At 40.3% G+C, this 19,350-nt stretch overlaps 1 protein-coding gene across 3 annotated transcripts in view; it reads right to left on the reverse strand.

Moving 5' to 3' along the window:
• DEUP1 (deuterosome assembly protein 1) overlaps positions 1-19,350 on the reverse strand; it is a 52,960-nt gene that overhangs the window by 7,950 nt on the left and 25,660 nt on the right. For all 3 annotated transcript variants that reach the window (XM_072993576.2, XM_078390136.1, XM_072993577.2), the window contains 4 exons: positions 17,185-17,330; positions 14,553-14,658; positions 6,827-7,024; positions 5,968-6,167 (listed from right to left, as the gene is read on the reverse strand). In XM_072993576.2, the coding sequence (XP_072849677.2) occupies positions 5,968-6,167; positions 6,827-7,024; positions 14,553-14,658; positions 17,185-17,330 (650 nt within the window). The remainder of the gene's footprint in view (positions 1-5,967; positions 6,168-6,826; positions 7,025-14,552; positions 14,659-17,184; positions 17,331-19,350) is intronic.

The following is a 19,350-nucleotide window of genomic DNA, read 5'->3' on the forward strand; positions in this document are numbered from 1 at the left end:
CAGATCAATTCAAATTCCTATTTGCCCAGTAGTCTATGATGCTGCTTTAATAATCAGATGGAATAAGTCTGCTATCAACACCTCCAGTTATGGTAGTATACCTACATCATGGCTTGTTTCCTCAATCAATCACTGAAAAACAATGGGATGACGTGGGGGTGAAAACAGTCACAGAGTAATTAGGAAATCCTTTGTTTGGAGTTTTGGATGGAAAATTCCAATCATGCTACAAGGGAGGATGCTTGAAACCACACCTCTCAGCTGACTTTATAACCTCGTCTGAATTCACCTCATACTGTACAAACAGACTCAACACAGAAATCTGCCATGATTCAGACCTACACATTTTCCCCACTCTACATGAAGAGGTGGTGCAAAGCTGAAGGAAGTGGGATTTTACCCACAAAAGCTTGCAATTTGTGTGATTTATTTTAGTGGTTCATTAAAGTTATCACCTTACTCTTGTAATACTGAAAATTCAGACAACTTAGGTTATACAGAAAAGTCCATGAAATGGTCACTCAGATCTATATCAAGAATTTAACTATTTCTCCCTGTTTCTAACTGAGATTCAGCATTTCATATCAGAAGTCCTGTAACTTTGCTTGAACTTATGATCACATACGATCTACCAGGACAGGGCTCTAAAATGTCATTCAGCATAAAAGAATAGTACGTACATGTAGTTGTCAAAAACCACTGCACTTTAGCATCTCTAATTCCTTCTGAAAGAAAGGATAGCAGGGGGGCAGTCAGAAATGCCTGTGTTAGGATTTATGATATTGACCATTACCTCCCTTTCTGGTCCAGGAATAACAATATATTTCTCAGAATGGTTATGTGCTGGATCCCCTTCAAGTTACTTCTGTGTGAATATCAAATGACTCTCACATGTAACAAATAAGATTACCCTTAAAGCACCCAATGCTCTGTAGCAAACAGAGTTTGGAAATGTTACTTTTTTGCACTAAAATTTTCACAGTCCTGCAGCCACCATTGCCAGAGGCTGTAGTCTTGAAGGAAGGAAGGAACATTTTCCTTGAAATGGATCAGGTTCTGTGCCATTTTAAGAAAATGGGTAAGTTCATTTTTAAACACTGATGCCACTTTTTATATTGAGATAATCTAGTATGGGACACAAAAATAATGGGCATCACAGATATATTTACAAATTAATTCCTTTTTTTCTGAGAGCACAGCATCTTTATCTTTTGTATTATTCTGTTTCTTCAGATTTAATGAGATATTAATTCATTCCCATCTGAAATGCTGCAATTTTCATACAGAGTCAATGAAGGATGCTTTTTAAAAAAATCACCAAAAAAGCACTGAAACACTTTAAATGAAACTTCTTGAAACTGCAACTGGCAGGAGAGAAAGAGATGAGATGCAAGGTGTGGCTCAAGCTCCTTATTAAAATAATCTCCTGCTGAGGATCTCATATCATTCTCTAGCTTCTCTGGCCCTCAGTTTTTTATTACATCTGATGGCATGTAAAATTAACAGTAAGAGGAGAAACTAATGACACATTATTAAAGTTTTAAGCCCTGATACTATGGCATAGTTCTAATGCCTGTGACATTGGTACCTCCCTCAAACAGATACTCAGACTTCCTCCAAGTTCAAATTTTAAATAATTACACTAGTGGAAAAGCTAGGAAAAATAATGTCCTATTAAAAATGTCAGCATCAGGAAAGCCTGAATGTGTGCTTAACCTTAAATTCAAGTACAGTATTGCTTGGAATTAAACCACCACCACTGTAGTTTCTGAGGCTGCAAAGGCTATGCTTGCTGTGCCATCTGTAGAGAAGACTAGCCTGTTGGTAAGGCAAATTCATGATTGTGTTGAAGAATTCCTAGCAAATGGCTAAAAGCAAGATGTGGCAGATGCTTGTGTACACAAAGCAGTTTAATGGAAATAAAGCATGTCAAATGTATTTCATCATGAGATTGTGGAACAGTTTTATAACTTGGCTTATATATTCCATTTTCTCAAAGCCTCCTCTTCCAAAAGCCTGTCTCTGGAACAGAGAGGTATGCCTTCACTCCCGTTATTAATTGATTCTTATACGGATTATAAGCTATTACACATCCAACCATGCTAGAAAGGTGGAGATGGCTGATAGTGTGCCGAATAATTCTGATGCCATTGTTACACATTCTGTTACACATACTTGCCTCTCTCCCCACCCCTCTCTGGAAGGCCAGGAGCCGAGGGGGCTTTTTAAAACAGACAAGGCTCCATTTTCGCCTTGGCAGAAAGCTGGACTGGAGCAATCCCATCCAAGATACATTTTGTTTCTGGCTTTGAAAACCATTACAGCAGTTATATAATAGTTATTCTGCTCCTTGAGACCGCCATAAAAAGCAGTGTGCTAAGCATTGGTTCGCCTCCTTCTATTATTTATTTATTTATTTATTTATTTATTTATTTATTTATTTATTTATTTATTTATTTATTTATTTATTTATATCCTGCCCATCTGGTCTGGTCGACCACCCTGGGCGGCTTCCAATAAGGTGTATATGATAAAACATAAGAATTTTACAAACAGTCCATAACACATATAATAATAAAACAAATAATAAATGAAAGAAAAAATAAAGAAAGAATTAAATATTGACAGGAGGGAAGGCCTGAACATACAACCATGTTTTTAGTTGACTCTTAAAAGTGCCCAACGTAGGGGCCGCACGAGTAACTGGAGGAAGGTTATTCCAGAGGCGAGGAGCCACCGCCGAGAAGGCCCGTTTTCGTGTCTTTTCCTTCCGGGCCTCTCTCGGCGTCAGGCTCCTCAGCCTCACCTCCTGGCTCATGCAGGTGATCAGAGTAAATCTAGGTGGGAGCAGGCGTTCCGCCAAGTATCAGGTTCCTAAACCGTTTAGGGCCTTATATGTAAGCATTAACACTTTGAAGTCAATGCGGAAACGAACGGGCAGCCAGTGCAGCATGGCCAGAGTAGGAGAGATATGTTGGTATTTTCTCACTCCAGTAAGGACCCTGGCCACTGCATTCTGCAGCACCCTGAAGTTTCCGCATCAGTTTCAAAGGGAGCACCACGTAGAGCGCGTTACAGTAGTCTAATATAGAGATTACGAGCGCATGTACTAAAGTAGTGAGCACCCCCGTGTCTAGGTAGGGTTGCAGCCGGGCAATCCACCAAAGGTGGAAAAAGGCGGTGTGGACTACCGACGCCACCTGCATTTCCATGGTGAGCATCGGGTCCAGGTGTACTCCCAGGCTGCGGACCCCACTCTTCGTGGCCAGGGCCACCCCCTCAAACATGAGGGAGTTTCCCAAGCCACCATCCACAGGGCCACCCACCCTCAGAACTTCCGTCTTGTCTGGGTTCAGCCTCAACCCGTTCTCCCGCATCCATTGCAGTACAGCCCCCAGGCAGCGCTGGAGGGCCAGGATGGCATCACCTGCAGTTGGTGAAAAGGAGATGTAGAGTTGGGTGTCATCAGCATATTGATGACATGATGCTCCACACCCCCTGATGACCCCACTCAGTGGCCTCATATAGATGTTAAACAGCATTGGGGATATAGTCGACCCCTGTGGAACCCCACATTTGAGACTCCACAGGGCTGAAATATTCTCCCCAAGCTGCACTCTCTGGGGGCGGTCCTCCAAGAAGGAACGGAACCAGGCCAGAGCCAAGCCACCCAACTCAAAGAGCCTCCCCAGGAGGATACCGTGGTATTGAAGGCCGCCGAGATGTCGAGGAGGACCAACAAAGATATTTTACCCTTGTCGGCCTCCCTCAATAAGTCATCGTACAGGGTGATCAATGCCGTCTCTGTATCATGGCACGGCCTGAAGCCCAACTGAAATGGATCCAGGGCATCTGTTTCATCCAGATGTGCCTGAAGCTGGTCTGCCACCACCCTCTCGACCACTTTGCTCATGAAAGAAACATTGATGACGGGCCTATAATTGCCAATTTTGTCCGCCGCCAAATTAATTTCTTTCTTATGGGCCTAATGAGTGTCTTCTTGAGGGCAGAGGGGAACCTGCCCTCAAGGAAAGACCCATTTATTATTGCAGTGGCTCATTCTGTTGTACCTGTATCATCACAGAAAGCCTCTAACACACTAGAGTGACTTAAATGTCCTTATACTGAAAAGCAAATGCAGTCAGCCTCACTTTCACAACAGCAGTTCAAGTGCCACAGGAAAATGTATTCACGAAGGCTTTCACAGCCGAGATCTAATGGTTGTTGTGGGTGATCACTGCACACAAAAGACCAGCTAACGACAACCATCAATCACAGTGACAGATAATCTCTTCTCCTTATCACAACAATACACCCACAACAAAAACACACTGATCACCATAATCACCCATCTCCTGAAAAGGACAAAAGCTGATCCCACATCTATAAATACTCAGCTCCCAAACAAACTGCACCAGAGCACAGAGTGCTATTCCTGTCCTCTGAAGATGCCAGCCACAGAGACTGGAGATACGTTAGGAAGAACAACCTTCAGAACACGGCCAAAGAGCCCGGAAAACCCACAACAACCATTATGCCACAGGAAACTTCAAATTGAACCAAATCAATGTGGGACAGACTCCCTGTCTTGTTGCAACCCTTACACTACTCTTGTCATTCACAAGGCATGTTGCATTATCCCAGACAACCTTTAGGGTGAGTCCAAACTGCACTTCAAATAGATGTAATTCTCCTGAGAACATAGACTGCACATCCACCTCTGCCATTGTGTCCTCTTCCCCACTTCTTAAAAAAAAAACAACCTGGCAAGTGACATGGCATTGAATTGATATAGCAACTTGTCAAACTGCAGAGCTTATTTCACAAAGCACCAAACTTTAAAAACATAACAAAACATTGTGTGGAAGTGAAACAAGAAGTGCTCGTTTGAGAGGGACGTCCTGCTGTACTGGACAACCCTTCAGCACAGTGCAAGATAAACTGCAGGGTCGTTGCACCCCAAATGCCACAGGAAACGTCAAAACTGACCCAAATTGACAATCTGTCTGTCTAGTTGCACCCTATGTGTCCTGCTTTTTACTGTGGCAAACAGTAAGAGTGGCATTCAAGCCTTCCTTTCCACTTTGCAGTTCTTGCAGGCAACATGTTTGTGACTCACAAGAATTGATGACAGGACAGAAATACTGGCAGCTGAACCCAGAAGATAGACAAAATGAAATATTTGCACAATGCACACTAGCATGTGGAATTCACTGCCACAAGAGGTGGCGATGGTCATAAGATTACATGGTTTTTTTTAAAAAGGGGTTAAAAAATTCACAAAGGATAAGTGTATTAGCAGCTGTATCATGGTAAGTAAAGATTTTTTTCAGGATGCCAAAAAGAGACAAAAGGGATATTTCACTCTGCTGAGAGATCTGCTGTCTCTGGCTTTCCCTTAGTAGTTACCTAGTACCAGATATTCTGGCAGGTGCTTGAACTACTTCTAGCCAACTGGGTGCTTTAACAACTGCATTTTTAAGAACTGGTGCTCATATTTCTTATTTTCCTCTTCCTTCTTTATCCACCTTTCCCTCTTGTGTTATATCTTTCAACTGTAAGTCTTTTAGGCTAAACAGATCTGGACGTGTACATGAATAAATATGAAGCCATCACCTATAGAGTGCAACGGGTTGTATATCTCCGAGTATCAGGTGGTGGGATCAAATAATGAGACAAGGGTGGTACATTCATGCCCTGCTTGAGACCTTCTGAGAAGCCTTTGGTTGGCTGCTATTGCAATGGGGATGTTGGAACAAGTTTACTGCTAGGCTGTCTCTAGCAAGGCAATTCTTATGTTAATTACAGACCCAGAATGTTGGCCCAGGTCCACTGCTTGGTTGTATCCAGCAAGGCAATTCTCATGTCAATCACACAACCTATCTGGGCTGCTCCCCATGAAAGCATCCATAAAATAAAGCTTAAAAGGGATAAAACAGAGTTATGTGTGCATTGTCATGTACCTACTTCTCTTTCTTCTCTTGCATTTTTGCAGAGTTCTGGTTGGAATGACTTGTTTCAAAGCTTGTCATGGGCTTCACCAGCAAAGGTATGTCTGTGTTCTTTGGCAACTTAACAAGTTCATTGAGTAACCTTTCATTCTTATGCCCCGGCATATCCACGGAATCCAAATAAGTCCTGAGTTCTGTCTTTGACAAATCTGCCATCTGTTGACAGACATTTGAAGGATCAGTATATTTATAAATTCATCACGAGTAAATTCTCAATGAAACAAGAAACTGACATCTTTTGGCTGCTTGTTCCCCATTTGTAATCAAAGGAGTATTTACAGAACTGCTCCAGAAACAGTAGATACAACAAATGTCTAGAAAGGATAATAGCCTACTTAGCACAGAAACATCGTATTGCAATTGTTCAGTGAACTCTGCATTCAAGGCAGTAGCCATGTGTTGTTTTTTAAATCACTCAGCATATTAGAATTACTTGTCTTAGAGAGACAACTTCTATATTTTTTTAATGTGCGCTTTCAGGGACAGGTCCTCTTCTCTATTACTGATGAAGTGGCCTTGTCCACGAAAGATCACATTAAAAATATATAAAGGTTAGTCTTTAAGATGCCACCATGTTTTTGTCTTTTTTAACTTTTTGTTTTCCTGTGCATTTTAATAACAGAAAGTCCTGATTCTTTGCTTCTGGATGACTTGGTAAGATTACTATTATGCCAAATTGTCTTGCTGAGTCCGGTCGTTTCCGCCGGCCTCCCCCTCATCCATCCCCTGAGGGAATAGCTTTCTTAGGCATCAATAGGTGCTAATCTCTACAATGACCACATGACCCTGTGCCACTTTTGATTCCGTTTGCATACCTTTTGTTTTGCTAACATTTTCTCTTTTATCTTTAACTCCATTTGTAACTGTCTTTCCAGTACGGCAGCTTTCTCCAGGATAGTTGCTATAGTAATCTCTTTCTGATGAAGCTCTTCTGTCAGGTCAGAGATGTCTGTCCTCATTCTTTCCACCTCGGAGGGATGGGATTGCTCTTCCCGATAAAGACGGTCCCTTATCTACAACAGATGTGGTCCACAAAGAAAAGAATGGGAGCTGTACTCTCAGATTGTATCATTTTTCACCTACTGCTGACTTTTGGGACTCTCTTATTCCAGTACACCAACCCCTCCAACTGTATTAGTGATAGCAGATTTAAAACGTCGGACTCAGAACAACTAGCACTGCTTCTTCCTTCAACGTACTGTTTGTATTGTCTCATTTGTCCTCATCCATAAACACCATAACTAAATTGTTGTTGAAAGGGAAAGAGTAACATGGCAGAGGGCTCATTTACAATTCCAATATATATTGGAATATATGGGAATACACAGTGGAAAGCAGGAAGGAAGGCAGCTCTTCAGAGCTTCTTTCACAGAGTGTGTCCCTCAGCCCTAAAGCAACTGCCCTTGTGTTCAAGGTTCTCATCCCCACCCATAAAGGTAAAGAAGAAAGCAGGAAGGAGAGGGGAAAAACAGGGACAGAGGCATTCACACATCCTGATTCCACATCTGCATTTAAATAAATGGACCTCTTGTAGAAAAGGAGAAAAACTCGCTGCCACCACTGAAAATAATGCAATCCCCTTTGAAATTAATCTGTGCTTGCACATTCCTTCTGTAATCACCCAAACATACACTGAACTAAAACATGCTGAACATGATTTAAATTGGTGATTTTTTTAGCAGTGGGATCAGGCTAGAGTTAAAACGCAATTTGTTCCTCAATTTCAATAAAGGCAAGGCCAATATAGGATGAAAGTGATGTGTCAGGTATCAGCTCCACCCCTCCCCAGTCATGGATATGTGACTCCCTAGACTGGAATACAGCAATTGAAGGATATAAATTGTTCAAAAGGGGCAGAAAAAACAAAAAGAGAGATGGAGTCACAGTATATGTCAAAAATACACGTTCCTGCACAGAAATACAGGAGGATGACCTTGGTTGTCCCATCAAGAACATCTGATTTACTTACTTACTTACTTACTTACTTACTTACTTACTTACTTACTTACTTACTTACTTACTTACTTACTTAACTTACTTAACTTACTTAACTTACTTAACTTACTTACCACTTCCATTAGTCCCAAGGCACTACTCTGGGTGGTTACAACAAACATAATACAAAATAAAAAATAAGACAAAAGAATTAAAACAACTACAATTAACCCTTAAAAACAGATAGTTTAATATAACTGGGGCAAAAAACCCAAAAGCAATATGGTACTGTAGTTGGAGTCTTCCGCTGACTACCTAATTAAGACGACGATGAGAATAACACCTTTGAAATACAAATTTCCAGAATTTCAAAGAAACGATGTACTGTATTTGCTGGCATATAAGACTACTTTTTTGCCCTGAAAAACATGCTTCCAAGTTGGGGGGGGGGTCGTCTTATACGCCGGGTGCACTTCAGTTGGGATAGACACAGCTGCCCATAGTGGCCTCCCGATGCCTGCCCACCTCATTCTACATACCGTCCAGTAACCCGCGGTATCCAGCGCGGCCGCGGCGAGCATCAGCAGTGAGACGGGGTGCCAGCCTTTTCGACGTGACCGGACCATTCTGCTCGGTGGGAAGCAGCGGCGCTCCAGCCTGCCCCTTGTCTATGCAGAGCTCACACATGTGCACTTGTGCACTAGTGCTGGTCACAGCGAGATGCAGAGGTGGGCCAAAGGCACTGCGGTCACACTGTGGCGGTACAGTCATGACAATGAATAGCACCTTTTATTTGATGTGTGGAAGGTGTGCGGAAGAGGGGGTAGTCTTATACGTCGAGTATATAACAAACTATATTTTGAGTGGAAATGTTGGGGGATTGTCTTATATGCCCAGTCGTCTTATATGCTGGCAAATACGGTAGTAGTAATGGAATATTTCAACTGTCCCTATCTGTTCAGAGGGAAATTCTGTTAAATATGGTCCTTCCAAGAAATATCTAACTTGTATTGCTGATAATGTTTTCCTACAAAAAGTGTACCCTATGATTCTTCTTGATTCTTGTGGCAATGGACACAAAGATAGTTGTGATGCCTTATGTTCCAAGGCCTGTGTATTCTTCCTGTGTGTAACATCTCTTTCCACTTCCCTCAACATAATGACAAACATTTTAGTAGCCGAGGATGAAATATGATAAAAATCAAACAAATCAGATCACCCCAATGACCCTGAAACACTTCAGTAACTATATATCTATTTGTTGTATCTATCTATATCAATCTTACAAAGTGAATTTATACAGATTAGGCAGTAATTTCAGTAAGAACATTAATTCTACTTATGATGGTCATTGGAATCACTCCTAGTATGGTGCACCAAACATCTCTTTGGAATAGTCACAAACATTTCCCATAAGTATTTATATTGTATTAAGCTTTGTGTATTTCATTTTAACTGTTTGTAAACTGCCCAGAATACTGCTTCAGCACTAATGGGATGATTTATAAATCAAAGTAACAAACAAACAAACAAAACTTCTGCTCCCCAAAATTAAGCCTCAGTATTGCCCTTGTATGGGACTTCTTCAAACACTCCTCATTACAGGGGAAACAGATGATGTGAGATTCAACAGGCTTTCCCTTAATCTGGCAATATTAAACCTAATTCAATATAACCACTCTCTTCCTTGCAGTGTAGAGAATGGGACTAGAATAGTAAGAATAACAGATACAAAAAAATCCCATATTTTCTTTCACTAACCCCAGGAGAATCTAAAGAAAAAAATCACACAAAAAGTCTAGTGTTAAAAGCATCTGACGCTAGTATAAAAAGCACATTATATCTACTAACAGGTTCTACTATCACTGCAAGTAAGTAAAATCAAATGCACAAATACTAGCCACAATTAAAAAAAAACAACTCTCAGAAGCCCACAGAAGAGAAAATATGACAAATGTCAATACAGTCTTCTTTTTTTCAAAAGAAATTGCTCTCAAAGAAGACAATCTGCTACTAGAATAATTTAATGGGTTGGTCTGTGCTATTAGATGTAGCCTTGAAAGTTGTATCTCCTGTACTGCTCTTTCCCTTGTGACTATCAAGCTGATTGTGGGTCCCAATAACTTTTCTGCTAATAACAAACAGCTAGATTCTGATAAATTCTCCAGTTACTTAGTACAATATAACCCTTTTTGATGACAACGTTAAAATAACTAAGCAAAAACTCTCAACTATATTTTGGATTCTCACTTTGTGATATTGATCTTTTTATTGCATTTTTAGGATTACACGGGATTTACTATTTTACTATCACCAAAAAGTTAGAAGGTAATTGTAACGTTCAGCCCTGCCCTCACCTGTCCGTCACAGCTGAGCAGTGGAAAAGGAGCCAATGAGGGAAGGGAAGGTGGTGCAAAAGGGGGAGGGGCTGGGATATAAAGGAGTGTATGGAGTATGTGAGAGGGAGTTCTGTGAGTCTGTGAGACAGTGCACCAGAAAGTCAGTGAGAGTTAGAAGCTGTGTGTTAGTGAGTTCAGTGAGTGAGAGAAATTGATTATCAACTGGTGATTTACTTATTATATTTTACTGATCAAATAAACAAGTTTAAGTGTGTTAAAGAAACACTGGCCTCACTGATTAATTGGAAATACTGGTGGCAGCTACCTGAGTAGAAGAGTGAGCACATACTGGAGGCCTGAGTTATTATAGGCTCCAGCGTGCCCGTTACAGTAATAAATATCAATAGTGAGAATTACCAGGCACAATTCATAGGGAGAATATACACTGAAACTGAAAGCTAAGGTCACTAAGAACAAAGAGGTTCTATTTCAAACTAATGATTTTCAGAGTGCAGTGTAAATGGAAAATTTAAGTTAAGGTTAAAGCCATCTTTCTTCTTCTTCTCATTCATTTCCTGCTTGGACATTGGACATCGTCATGGCTGCTCTAATTTTGAAGGCAGGCGCTTTCAACCATGACAACATGCTGCATCTAAACTAGCCTTCAAGGTTCTTTAGACAATATGTTTTTCACCTTCCCACGTTTCAGTTCTGATTCATTTTACCTTCACTGTGTCAGGATTTGTTGCTTTAAGTGAACAAGGGGTTAAATTTAATATTGTAGTGAATGCAAAATCATGCTTGTAAACGTCAAGTCATTGGATGACTGATGGCATGGAGCTGGAACAAGCTTAGGTAGTGCTTGATAACCACGTTCAGCTGCTATGTCTGCAGTGATAGGCTGCTCTCACTATTTAAGCAAGAGAGTGAGAACAGCACTTTGCCACTCAGTTGTGAGTCTGGTGGTCATTGCTTTATTTCTGTGAATGTTATGTTGCTCTGAGAAATCTATGCACAAGCCTATGTATATAATGCCATGTATATATGTCTGACCAATGCTAATATATCAAGTCTAATATATTATGCTATAATTCTTATCAGAACGCTCTCTGTGTTTTTCCTTATACGTCTGCGTCTTTGCTCTGCTTATAAAGGGGAGGATTTGAAGCCACCAGATAAGAAATTCCATCTAACTTGTTATCTTGGGTTCCAAGGTTTGTTTTCCCTAACAGAGTGCTCTTGGAAGCTTCACTATCCGAATCTGACTCCAAGCTTTTGGAGAGGCAAACGCCACATCCGCCTTTGGAGTTGGGCCCACGCCAACACACTGTTATAGCTGCAGCAATCAGTACTTTTAGTTTCTCATATGATGATCAAAGTATTCTAGATTTTTATGGGCAGTATCATGTTGAGCTTATGCTGAGTGGACATTTCTGCCAGAGTAGTAACATGGGATTTTGCTGCTTGCACAAGCTGTGACTTCCATCAATAATACCAGCTTTTTTCTTTCCAACAGCAATATTTCTGCAAAGAGCATTAGCCTGTCTTATTATGCTGATGGGATTTTCTGCTTACCAGAAACTCATTCCCTCATCCCTTGTGGTGCTTGATGCCACTTGGTATTGAATGAGCATGGATGTTACCAAGGTTTTGTCCACAATTACTCTTAAAATCCCTCCTCTCTTAAAGAAATCAGAATGTCTTGAAGAAATGGTTGTCTGGCTTTTCGAGATGACCCCAGTACTTCTCCTTTCTCTATAGCCTGAGGGGTTTAGCATTAAAAATTTAAGGTTTATGACTTAACAATGTATGTGCACTGCTAAACCAATTTGGAAATCACTCTCTTTAAAATCAGTATCCCATTTTTTTTTTGCATACATCTTTTGAAAATGATCTTCTCGGCTGAATGTTTTTGTTTTTGTTCAGGCAGAACAATGCTAAAACTAAAAGCTTCCAGCAAGAAAGTTTGTTGGTGATGCCTGAACTTTGCCACCAAATACAGCAGGCCAGACTGGCCCCATCTTTGCTGTCCTTCGGCAAACAGGCAAATACCTTTCTCTTCAGGCAATCTTTCCCTTAAGGCTTTGTCTGGGTGGCTTTTTAAAAGGGATGGTTGTGCCTTATTGCTTTGGATGCATTTTTGGTGTTGCTTTTGTTTATTGTCTTTCAGTGTGGTATCTGTTTTATCCTTTTTAGTATTTGTATACTTACTGTTTTAGTTTTCAATATTAGCTTTTAAGGATGTAAGCCACCTTGGGTCCTTCTTAAGGAGAAAGGTAAGGCAATATTTATTTGGTTGTTGTGAGTTTTTCGGGCTTCTTGGCCATGTTCTGAAGATGGTTTTTCCTAACGTTTTACCAGTCTCTGTGGCCGGCATCTTCAGAGGACAGCAAACTGTGCTCTCTGAAGATGCCGGCCACAGAGACTGGCGAAACGTTAGGAAAAACCATCTTCAGAAGCCCGAAAAACCCACAACAACCATTAGATCCCGGCCATGAAAGCCTTCGCAAATACATCAAGATTGATTGATTGATTGATTGATTTGTAAATAAATAAATAAATAAATAAATAAATAAATAAATAAATAAATAAATAATTAAAAAAGCCAACAGAAATACCTACAGGATATGTTTTTTAAAAGCATGGAAGGCTGTGTCACCCTTTGTCAGTGTTGATACCTATCTAAGCCTTGCATCTTCTGGATGGCAAGAAAAATGCCAGTATCATTAGTGCACAGCTAGGTACATACAAAGGAACAAATGCGCCATCTGAATAAGCCCAATATCAACAAAGCAAGCATACATATCTACGCTTACATCATCTCCCCAGCTACATATATGGTGAATAGTGTGTCCCTGTTTTGAAACCATTCTTTGAGTCTTAACTCTGTGTTTCCTGCTCCTTTTTTTGAGCTTCTTGTAAATTTTACCAACTGTTATTTTAAAGAAAATCTTCAGTGAATGGCTTGGTCATTGTTCTGTTACCAGCTTTGGCATTTCCATTTTTTGAAAGACATTATTAAATACTAGGAACCATTAAACACTGCAGTATCTTAGATCCTTTTTAATAAAAGTATTCAAATCTTTGGCACAGATCCACTCACTTGCTGCCAAGCTCCACCTACAGGTAGCTCATTTGAAGGCAATTTGCAGTGGCTCCCAAACAACAAAAATATGGAGTGGCTCTCAGAGGAAATGGAGCAATTTCCACAGCAGGTTTTGAATGCTTTCTTGACAATTTGCATATTACATCATGCTTGACCATTTGCTCAAGTAGCACTAGATTTCCTTATGGGATTATTAAGGACCCCCAGTAAAGGGATTATTAATCACGCAGAGATGAAGAAAGCATGGCTGAGAATTTTAGTAGTAGTCCAAAAGGCAGACGGATGGATGGCTAGACAGACAGATAGACTTTTCCCAACTCTGCAACATATCCAGTGTGTGCTCATATTGTCACTGTATCCTTGGTGTTGAGGAAGTTTGGATTTAGCATAACTAGGCTGTTCCCTGAGGTATTCCTTTCCCAGCAGATCTTTGTGATCAGCTGGCAGAAGGGGGTTCTGTCAGCCTAAAGGGATTTTGCTGGCATAACAGGTTTCTGCCCATCTCTCACCCTCCACAGCCAACACATATCTGAGTCAGGATTGCCCTCTTAACTATTTAGGTTTTGCCCCATCCTGATCTCTCTGCTCCTTACATCCAGATATGTATTTCTATTCCTGACCTGCATTCTTCCATCTCTCCTCTATCCAAAGTCCTCTTGTTCCCTCAGAAGACTACATTCTTACTTGTTTGCTGCCCTGTAAGTGCAGAACTATCTCCAAGAACACCTCCATGATATCACCCCTCTCTTCCCTTTCAACCGCATCCTCAAAACCTGCTTTCTCTGTGATGCTCTTGGCTCACACTAATTTGCTCTCTGTCCTACTGTGGGGCTGGGAATATATAGCACCCCAGACATTGTTGAAGTGCAGCTTCCATCAGCCCTGGCAGCACAACCAATGACAATGAATAGTGGGAGTTATAGCCCAACAGCATCTGGTAGACCAAATGTTCCCTATTCTAGTTCTACTACAGTCAGTCCTTCACTGAAGGCTGAGTACATGCAACTAAAAACTGATTCTTATTACTCCCCTTTTCACTCTAACATGCTCAGGTGGCTTTCTACAGATGACCATAATTTTCCTGCACCACATACAAGATTTAGGTATTAGATTTACAATTGGTTAACAATTAGATTCCAAAATCTTTCTAAGAGAAAATACCTCATGTAATTCTTTCTGTTGATTTTCCTGCTGTCGTTCCAAGACCAGTATCTGAGCTTTCTTTATTTCCAGGTCCTTGATACATTGTGCATAAGCTGATTGAAGCCTTTAAAAACAAACATTAAAGTATTACAATCTCAGGCTCTTCTACTAAAAATCAATAATATTCCAAATAAGCCCAGTTGGACAGAAAATACCAGTACAGAGAGCATCTCCTAGACAGATTGAGAATGTAAGGAGAATGTCCTAGAATGTGGCAAGACAACAAGAAATAATCCCATCTGATCACACCAGAAAGGGTCACTTTGCAGGGAGTGATCTTCCTAAGAACAACACTTCTATTGTTCAGGGAATCTATCCAACCTGGCTCCAAAAGGTAGTAGTCCTATTGCTGGAACAAAAAGGTCCAGCTTAGGCACAGATCAGGGGTTTGCTGATTCACAGTTTCACAGATGTCATGTGATTGCCAGGAAATAACTCAGACTGGGCCATATCACAAATGGTCCAAAATGTGAGTTATTTCTCTGTATGACTGTACCCCCAGTTACGATGTCTTTCATGAGTTGTTCTTCTAACCGCTAGCTTCATAGGTAGGTAGGTAGGTAGGTAGGTAGGTAGGTAGGTAGGTAGGTAGGTAGGTAGGTAGGTAGGTAGGTAGGTAGGTTTACTATTTAGATGCCGATTTTCTCCCCATAGGGGACCCAAGCAGCTCACTGCAATTAGATTAAGGCAGATACATTACTCCTATACTAGTTAATGAACTTCAAATTTTAATTTGCTGCCTAAATGAGAAGCAGAAGAGAAAAATCACATAAGCATATACTCGGCTCTGTCAGACTCCCTGCTGTGTGACTGATCTTGAAACCAGTATGAGAACAGGCACACAATGATGAAAAGCCTGGTGGAGCACGGGAGATGCATGTATGATTTCGCTTCTACTAGGCAACAGGATACAAGCCATAACCTTATTTCTCAAATACTGATACACCGTGGGATGTTTTCAAATTACATCTGATGTTTTATGGTGGCATAAAAGAAAAGAAAATCTGGCTTAGCAATGCTAAAATACAGTACTTACTAAGTCTATGATATAAAACCTAGTGGTTTAATGTTATCTTTTAATTGGATGGAACACCATCAATTATATTTGTAAGTCACTGTTGGTTTTGGCAGCAGTTTTGAAATTATGTGGGCATAGGCTAGTAAGGCATGAGCAATAAAATCATTTTAATAATGAAAGTTTCTTGCAAAATATTCCCTTCAGTCAGTAGGCCCATGCAGAAACACAGGATATAGGCTCTCCTGATAATGTGTAAAATAAATAAAAAATAAACCATTTTGGGTGCAATAATGAAATGGGATCAGGATTTCAATTCAGAAAGCAAATGAGCTTCAAGTATCCATAGATTTGGAAAAATTGTAGGAAAATAAGAATTAAATTTAAAAAAAACAAATTACTGGAGATGATAGCTGCAGGGAGATAAACATGTGATTGCTCAAATGGTCCCTTTTCTTACCAGGAAAATGCACCGATATCACACACACACAAAACTATGTAAGTTCCCCCCCCCCCACAAATATGGGCAGTTTACAATTTGATTATGCAGGCTACACATTAACCCCCCCCCCCCAAAGCAAACTGGGTACTCCGTTGACCTTGGAAGAATGGAAGGCTGAGTGAATTTGAGCCGGCTACCTGTGATTGAACCCGGGTCGTGAGCAGAGTTTTGGCTGCTGTACTGCAGTTTAACTACTGCACCACAAGGCTATTTGCAAAGGACAAATGTCCCCTCAATTGACTGTGTCCATAGTTGTATAAATGAAGCAAAAATAGGTAAGCTTATAACACTGTTAATGTGACGCTGGCTCGTACTTTCACAGGGCATTAATTAGTCCATCCAACTTATTAGTGCTTACTCTGGCACAGACTGATTTGCTAGTTCTGCAAGGGTTTCTTCCCAGATCGTACCTGGAGATTGCAGAAACTTAAGCTGGAGCCTTCTGAATGATAAATGTATGCATTCCAAATTAATTATAGCCCTTTTGCATACAATTTAAAGTATGTAAACTAAGTTGGAATTCCCTTCCAGAATATCGACGTATCATATTTTTCTGTTTATAAGACAACCCGATGTATAAGACGACCCCCATTTTCTAACCCCCAGATCAGAAAATTTGAAAATTTGCACCATTGCACCCCTTTGATCCTGAAGCCCTTTCACAGCTGCTTTACTCTGTGGCTTCGCAAAAGGCAGGGAAAGCGGGCTGCCTTCCGTGTATAAAATGACCCTTGATTTTTTGTCTAATTATTTAAGTAAAAAGTGTCATTTTATACACAGAAAAATATGGTATATGCCAAAAGATGCAAGCCAGATGAGGGGAAATCCCACTGAAGTGAATATGGATAGCTTGTGTTTGTTTCAATGTCTTCTACACCTCCAGTTTCTCTGTGGCACACTTTGAATATCTACCTTATGCAGAAGAAAATTAATTAAGGCTAGGTGCTCTTACTTAGGCATAAGTTTCATTGTATCTTCTTAGAGGGACTTACTTGCATACTGACATTCCTAAAACTGTGATTCAACCCAAATCACTCACTCCCACTTGGTAGACCTATGTTTACAATACCTACTTCACTTGGTTTTCTTCCATATTTCTATATTCTTCCATTTTGGCTACTTCTTTACGCAATTGTTGGCATTCCAGTTCTACCATATTCAAGAGATCCTCACGTGACTGTAGTTCATTCTTCACTTCTGTAAGCCTTGCTTCAATATTCTAAGCAAATCCAAAATAGATTTAACCAGATGACCCACACCTCTGTAGTATTAAGAATTCCTTAGCATACATATAAGAATGTTTATCTATATCTATATATTTATCTATCTAACTATTCTGCAGAAAAATCAGTTGGAAATTTAATTAAGTAGGCATTAGAGAGTACATCTTATTGGATAAACTGGAAACCTTCATAACGGATTGGGCTTTTAGGTTTTTAATGCTATACTGTTCTGTGTCATTATGATTACAGAAACATTGGGTAAGCTGGATATTATTAATCACCTATCACCATAAATCATATTAATACTCAAGAGATATGGCTGAGCCAATCTTGTGTGTCTTAGAAATCAGACTTGGAAATGTAGATGGTGCTTATTTCCTAAAGACCAACCAGAAAACATAGCAAGCTAAGTGGCAAAAGGCAGAAAGTGTGAAAACGCTTTGGCTTTTTTTTTATTTCTTCTATTAACAGGTGAAGAAATGGCTTAGTCCACTGTTTTCAAGAAGAGCCTGCTATTCACAGATACAGGCCATAACCCAAGAAGAGGTAAGTTTTGGCAGTCAATATTCAACTTCCCAGAAAGTCTATGTCTTGCTCATCCCATTCAAAATCCAACTCACAGTTCTATATTATGAAATTTTTTTTGGTTTAACATCTGTTAGACCTTCTTCCAAAATAAACCTTGTCCTTTTTTATTAAGATGTTGAAGATTCTCTGCTAGGCTTCTCTCACATAAGAACATGAAACAAGCCATGCTCCGTTAGACCAAAGCCACACCTAGTCCAAGAACCTAAACCCACACTGGATAACCACGTGCCTACAGGACATTTGGGAGCAGGGTGTGAATCAGTACATTAGCTCCAGCTCCAGATTTTTTTCTGACAAGAAGGGATGTCTGTGATGCTGATATGCTATTCTACCAAGAGAAATATATTCATTGTATTACACTATTATGATAACTGACAACAGCAGCATCAACAGTGTAATCCATGCTGTGTGACAGTCTAAATTACATCAGCACCATCTCTCAACAGATAGATGAAAGTTGTCTATTTCTATATTAGAAGTTCAGAATAGGTAAAGTGTGAGCGTTATTGCTCCAATTTTTTTAATACACATCAAACTAAAATGTCAAGCTTCTAAAAGCTTCTGAAACAAGTGACGGTGACTCATAAGTAAAGCAGGTGTTCTGTGCTTCCCATCCCCACCTCTTCTGGCAGGTATCGACTTAAAGGCAATGCCATTAGAGGCTTCACGGCCCGTCTCCTCTGGGCACCTCCTCTGAGTGGGCACCTGCCAGGCGAGGACAGGGCTGGGAAGTGCTTGTTTAAAGGACAAACCAGCATGAACTGCCAAATTGGTCCGTGCCCATCTCTAATTATAAGTCCAGAAATGATCCACTGCAAATGAGTGTCTTGAAACATGGGTTTCTTGGAAATCTTTTTTGAAACTGCAGAAACTGGAACTTCTTTCTTGAAACTTGTCTCTAGCAGATAGACTAAATTCTGTTCTGGCAGATCTCAGCAAGTGGGACATGCCTCCTACTGGTGTGTGAGGAGTGGGGGTGGAGGATAGCAATATTTCAGGAGTACTGTGTGCACCTTGAGAACATTTTTAGTAGCATTTTTAAAATCTGGAAAGGAGGGAAATTATATTGACTGTATGGTATCATCCTATTGACACATAGTCATGCATGTGTTGCATTTCTTTCATCATTGTTTCTCGCTGCAGAGTTCATTTCGTGGGGATGGATATTGCTGCTGTACATCCCCCTTAGATTTCTGTACCAACCCCACTACTCACCCTGTGCCAAAAAATAACTTTCAATTCCAACTATGTTTCCCCTTCCCTCCTCCTATTGAAATCATGACATTTCAAACATTAACAAAAAGTGTAGGGGGAAAGCATGAGATTTTTATTTCATTTAAATGGGACCGGAGTTGAGAAACATTGGACTCACTGAAGTTCTTTGGTGGGGGAAACAATTAACTTCATAAATAGATAATAAATTCTTCA

The sequence above is a fragment of the Pogona vitticeps genome, chromosome 3 (assembly GCF_051106095.1).
Source record: "Pogona vitticeps strain Pit_001003342236 chromosome 3, PviZW2.1, whole genome shotgun sequence".
Classification (NCBI taxonomy): Eukaryota; Metazoa; Chordata; class Lepidosauria; order Squamata; family Agamidae; genus Pogona; species Pogona vitticeps.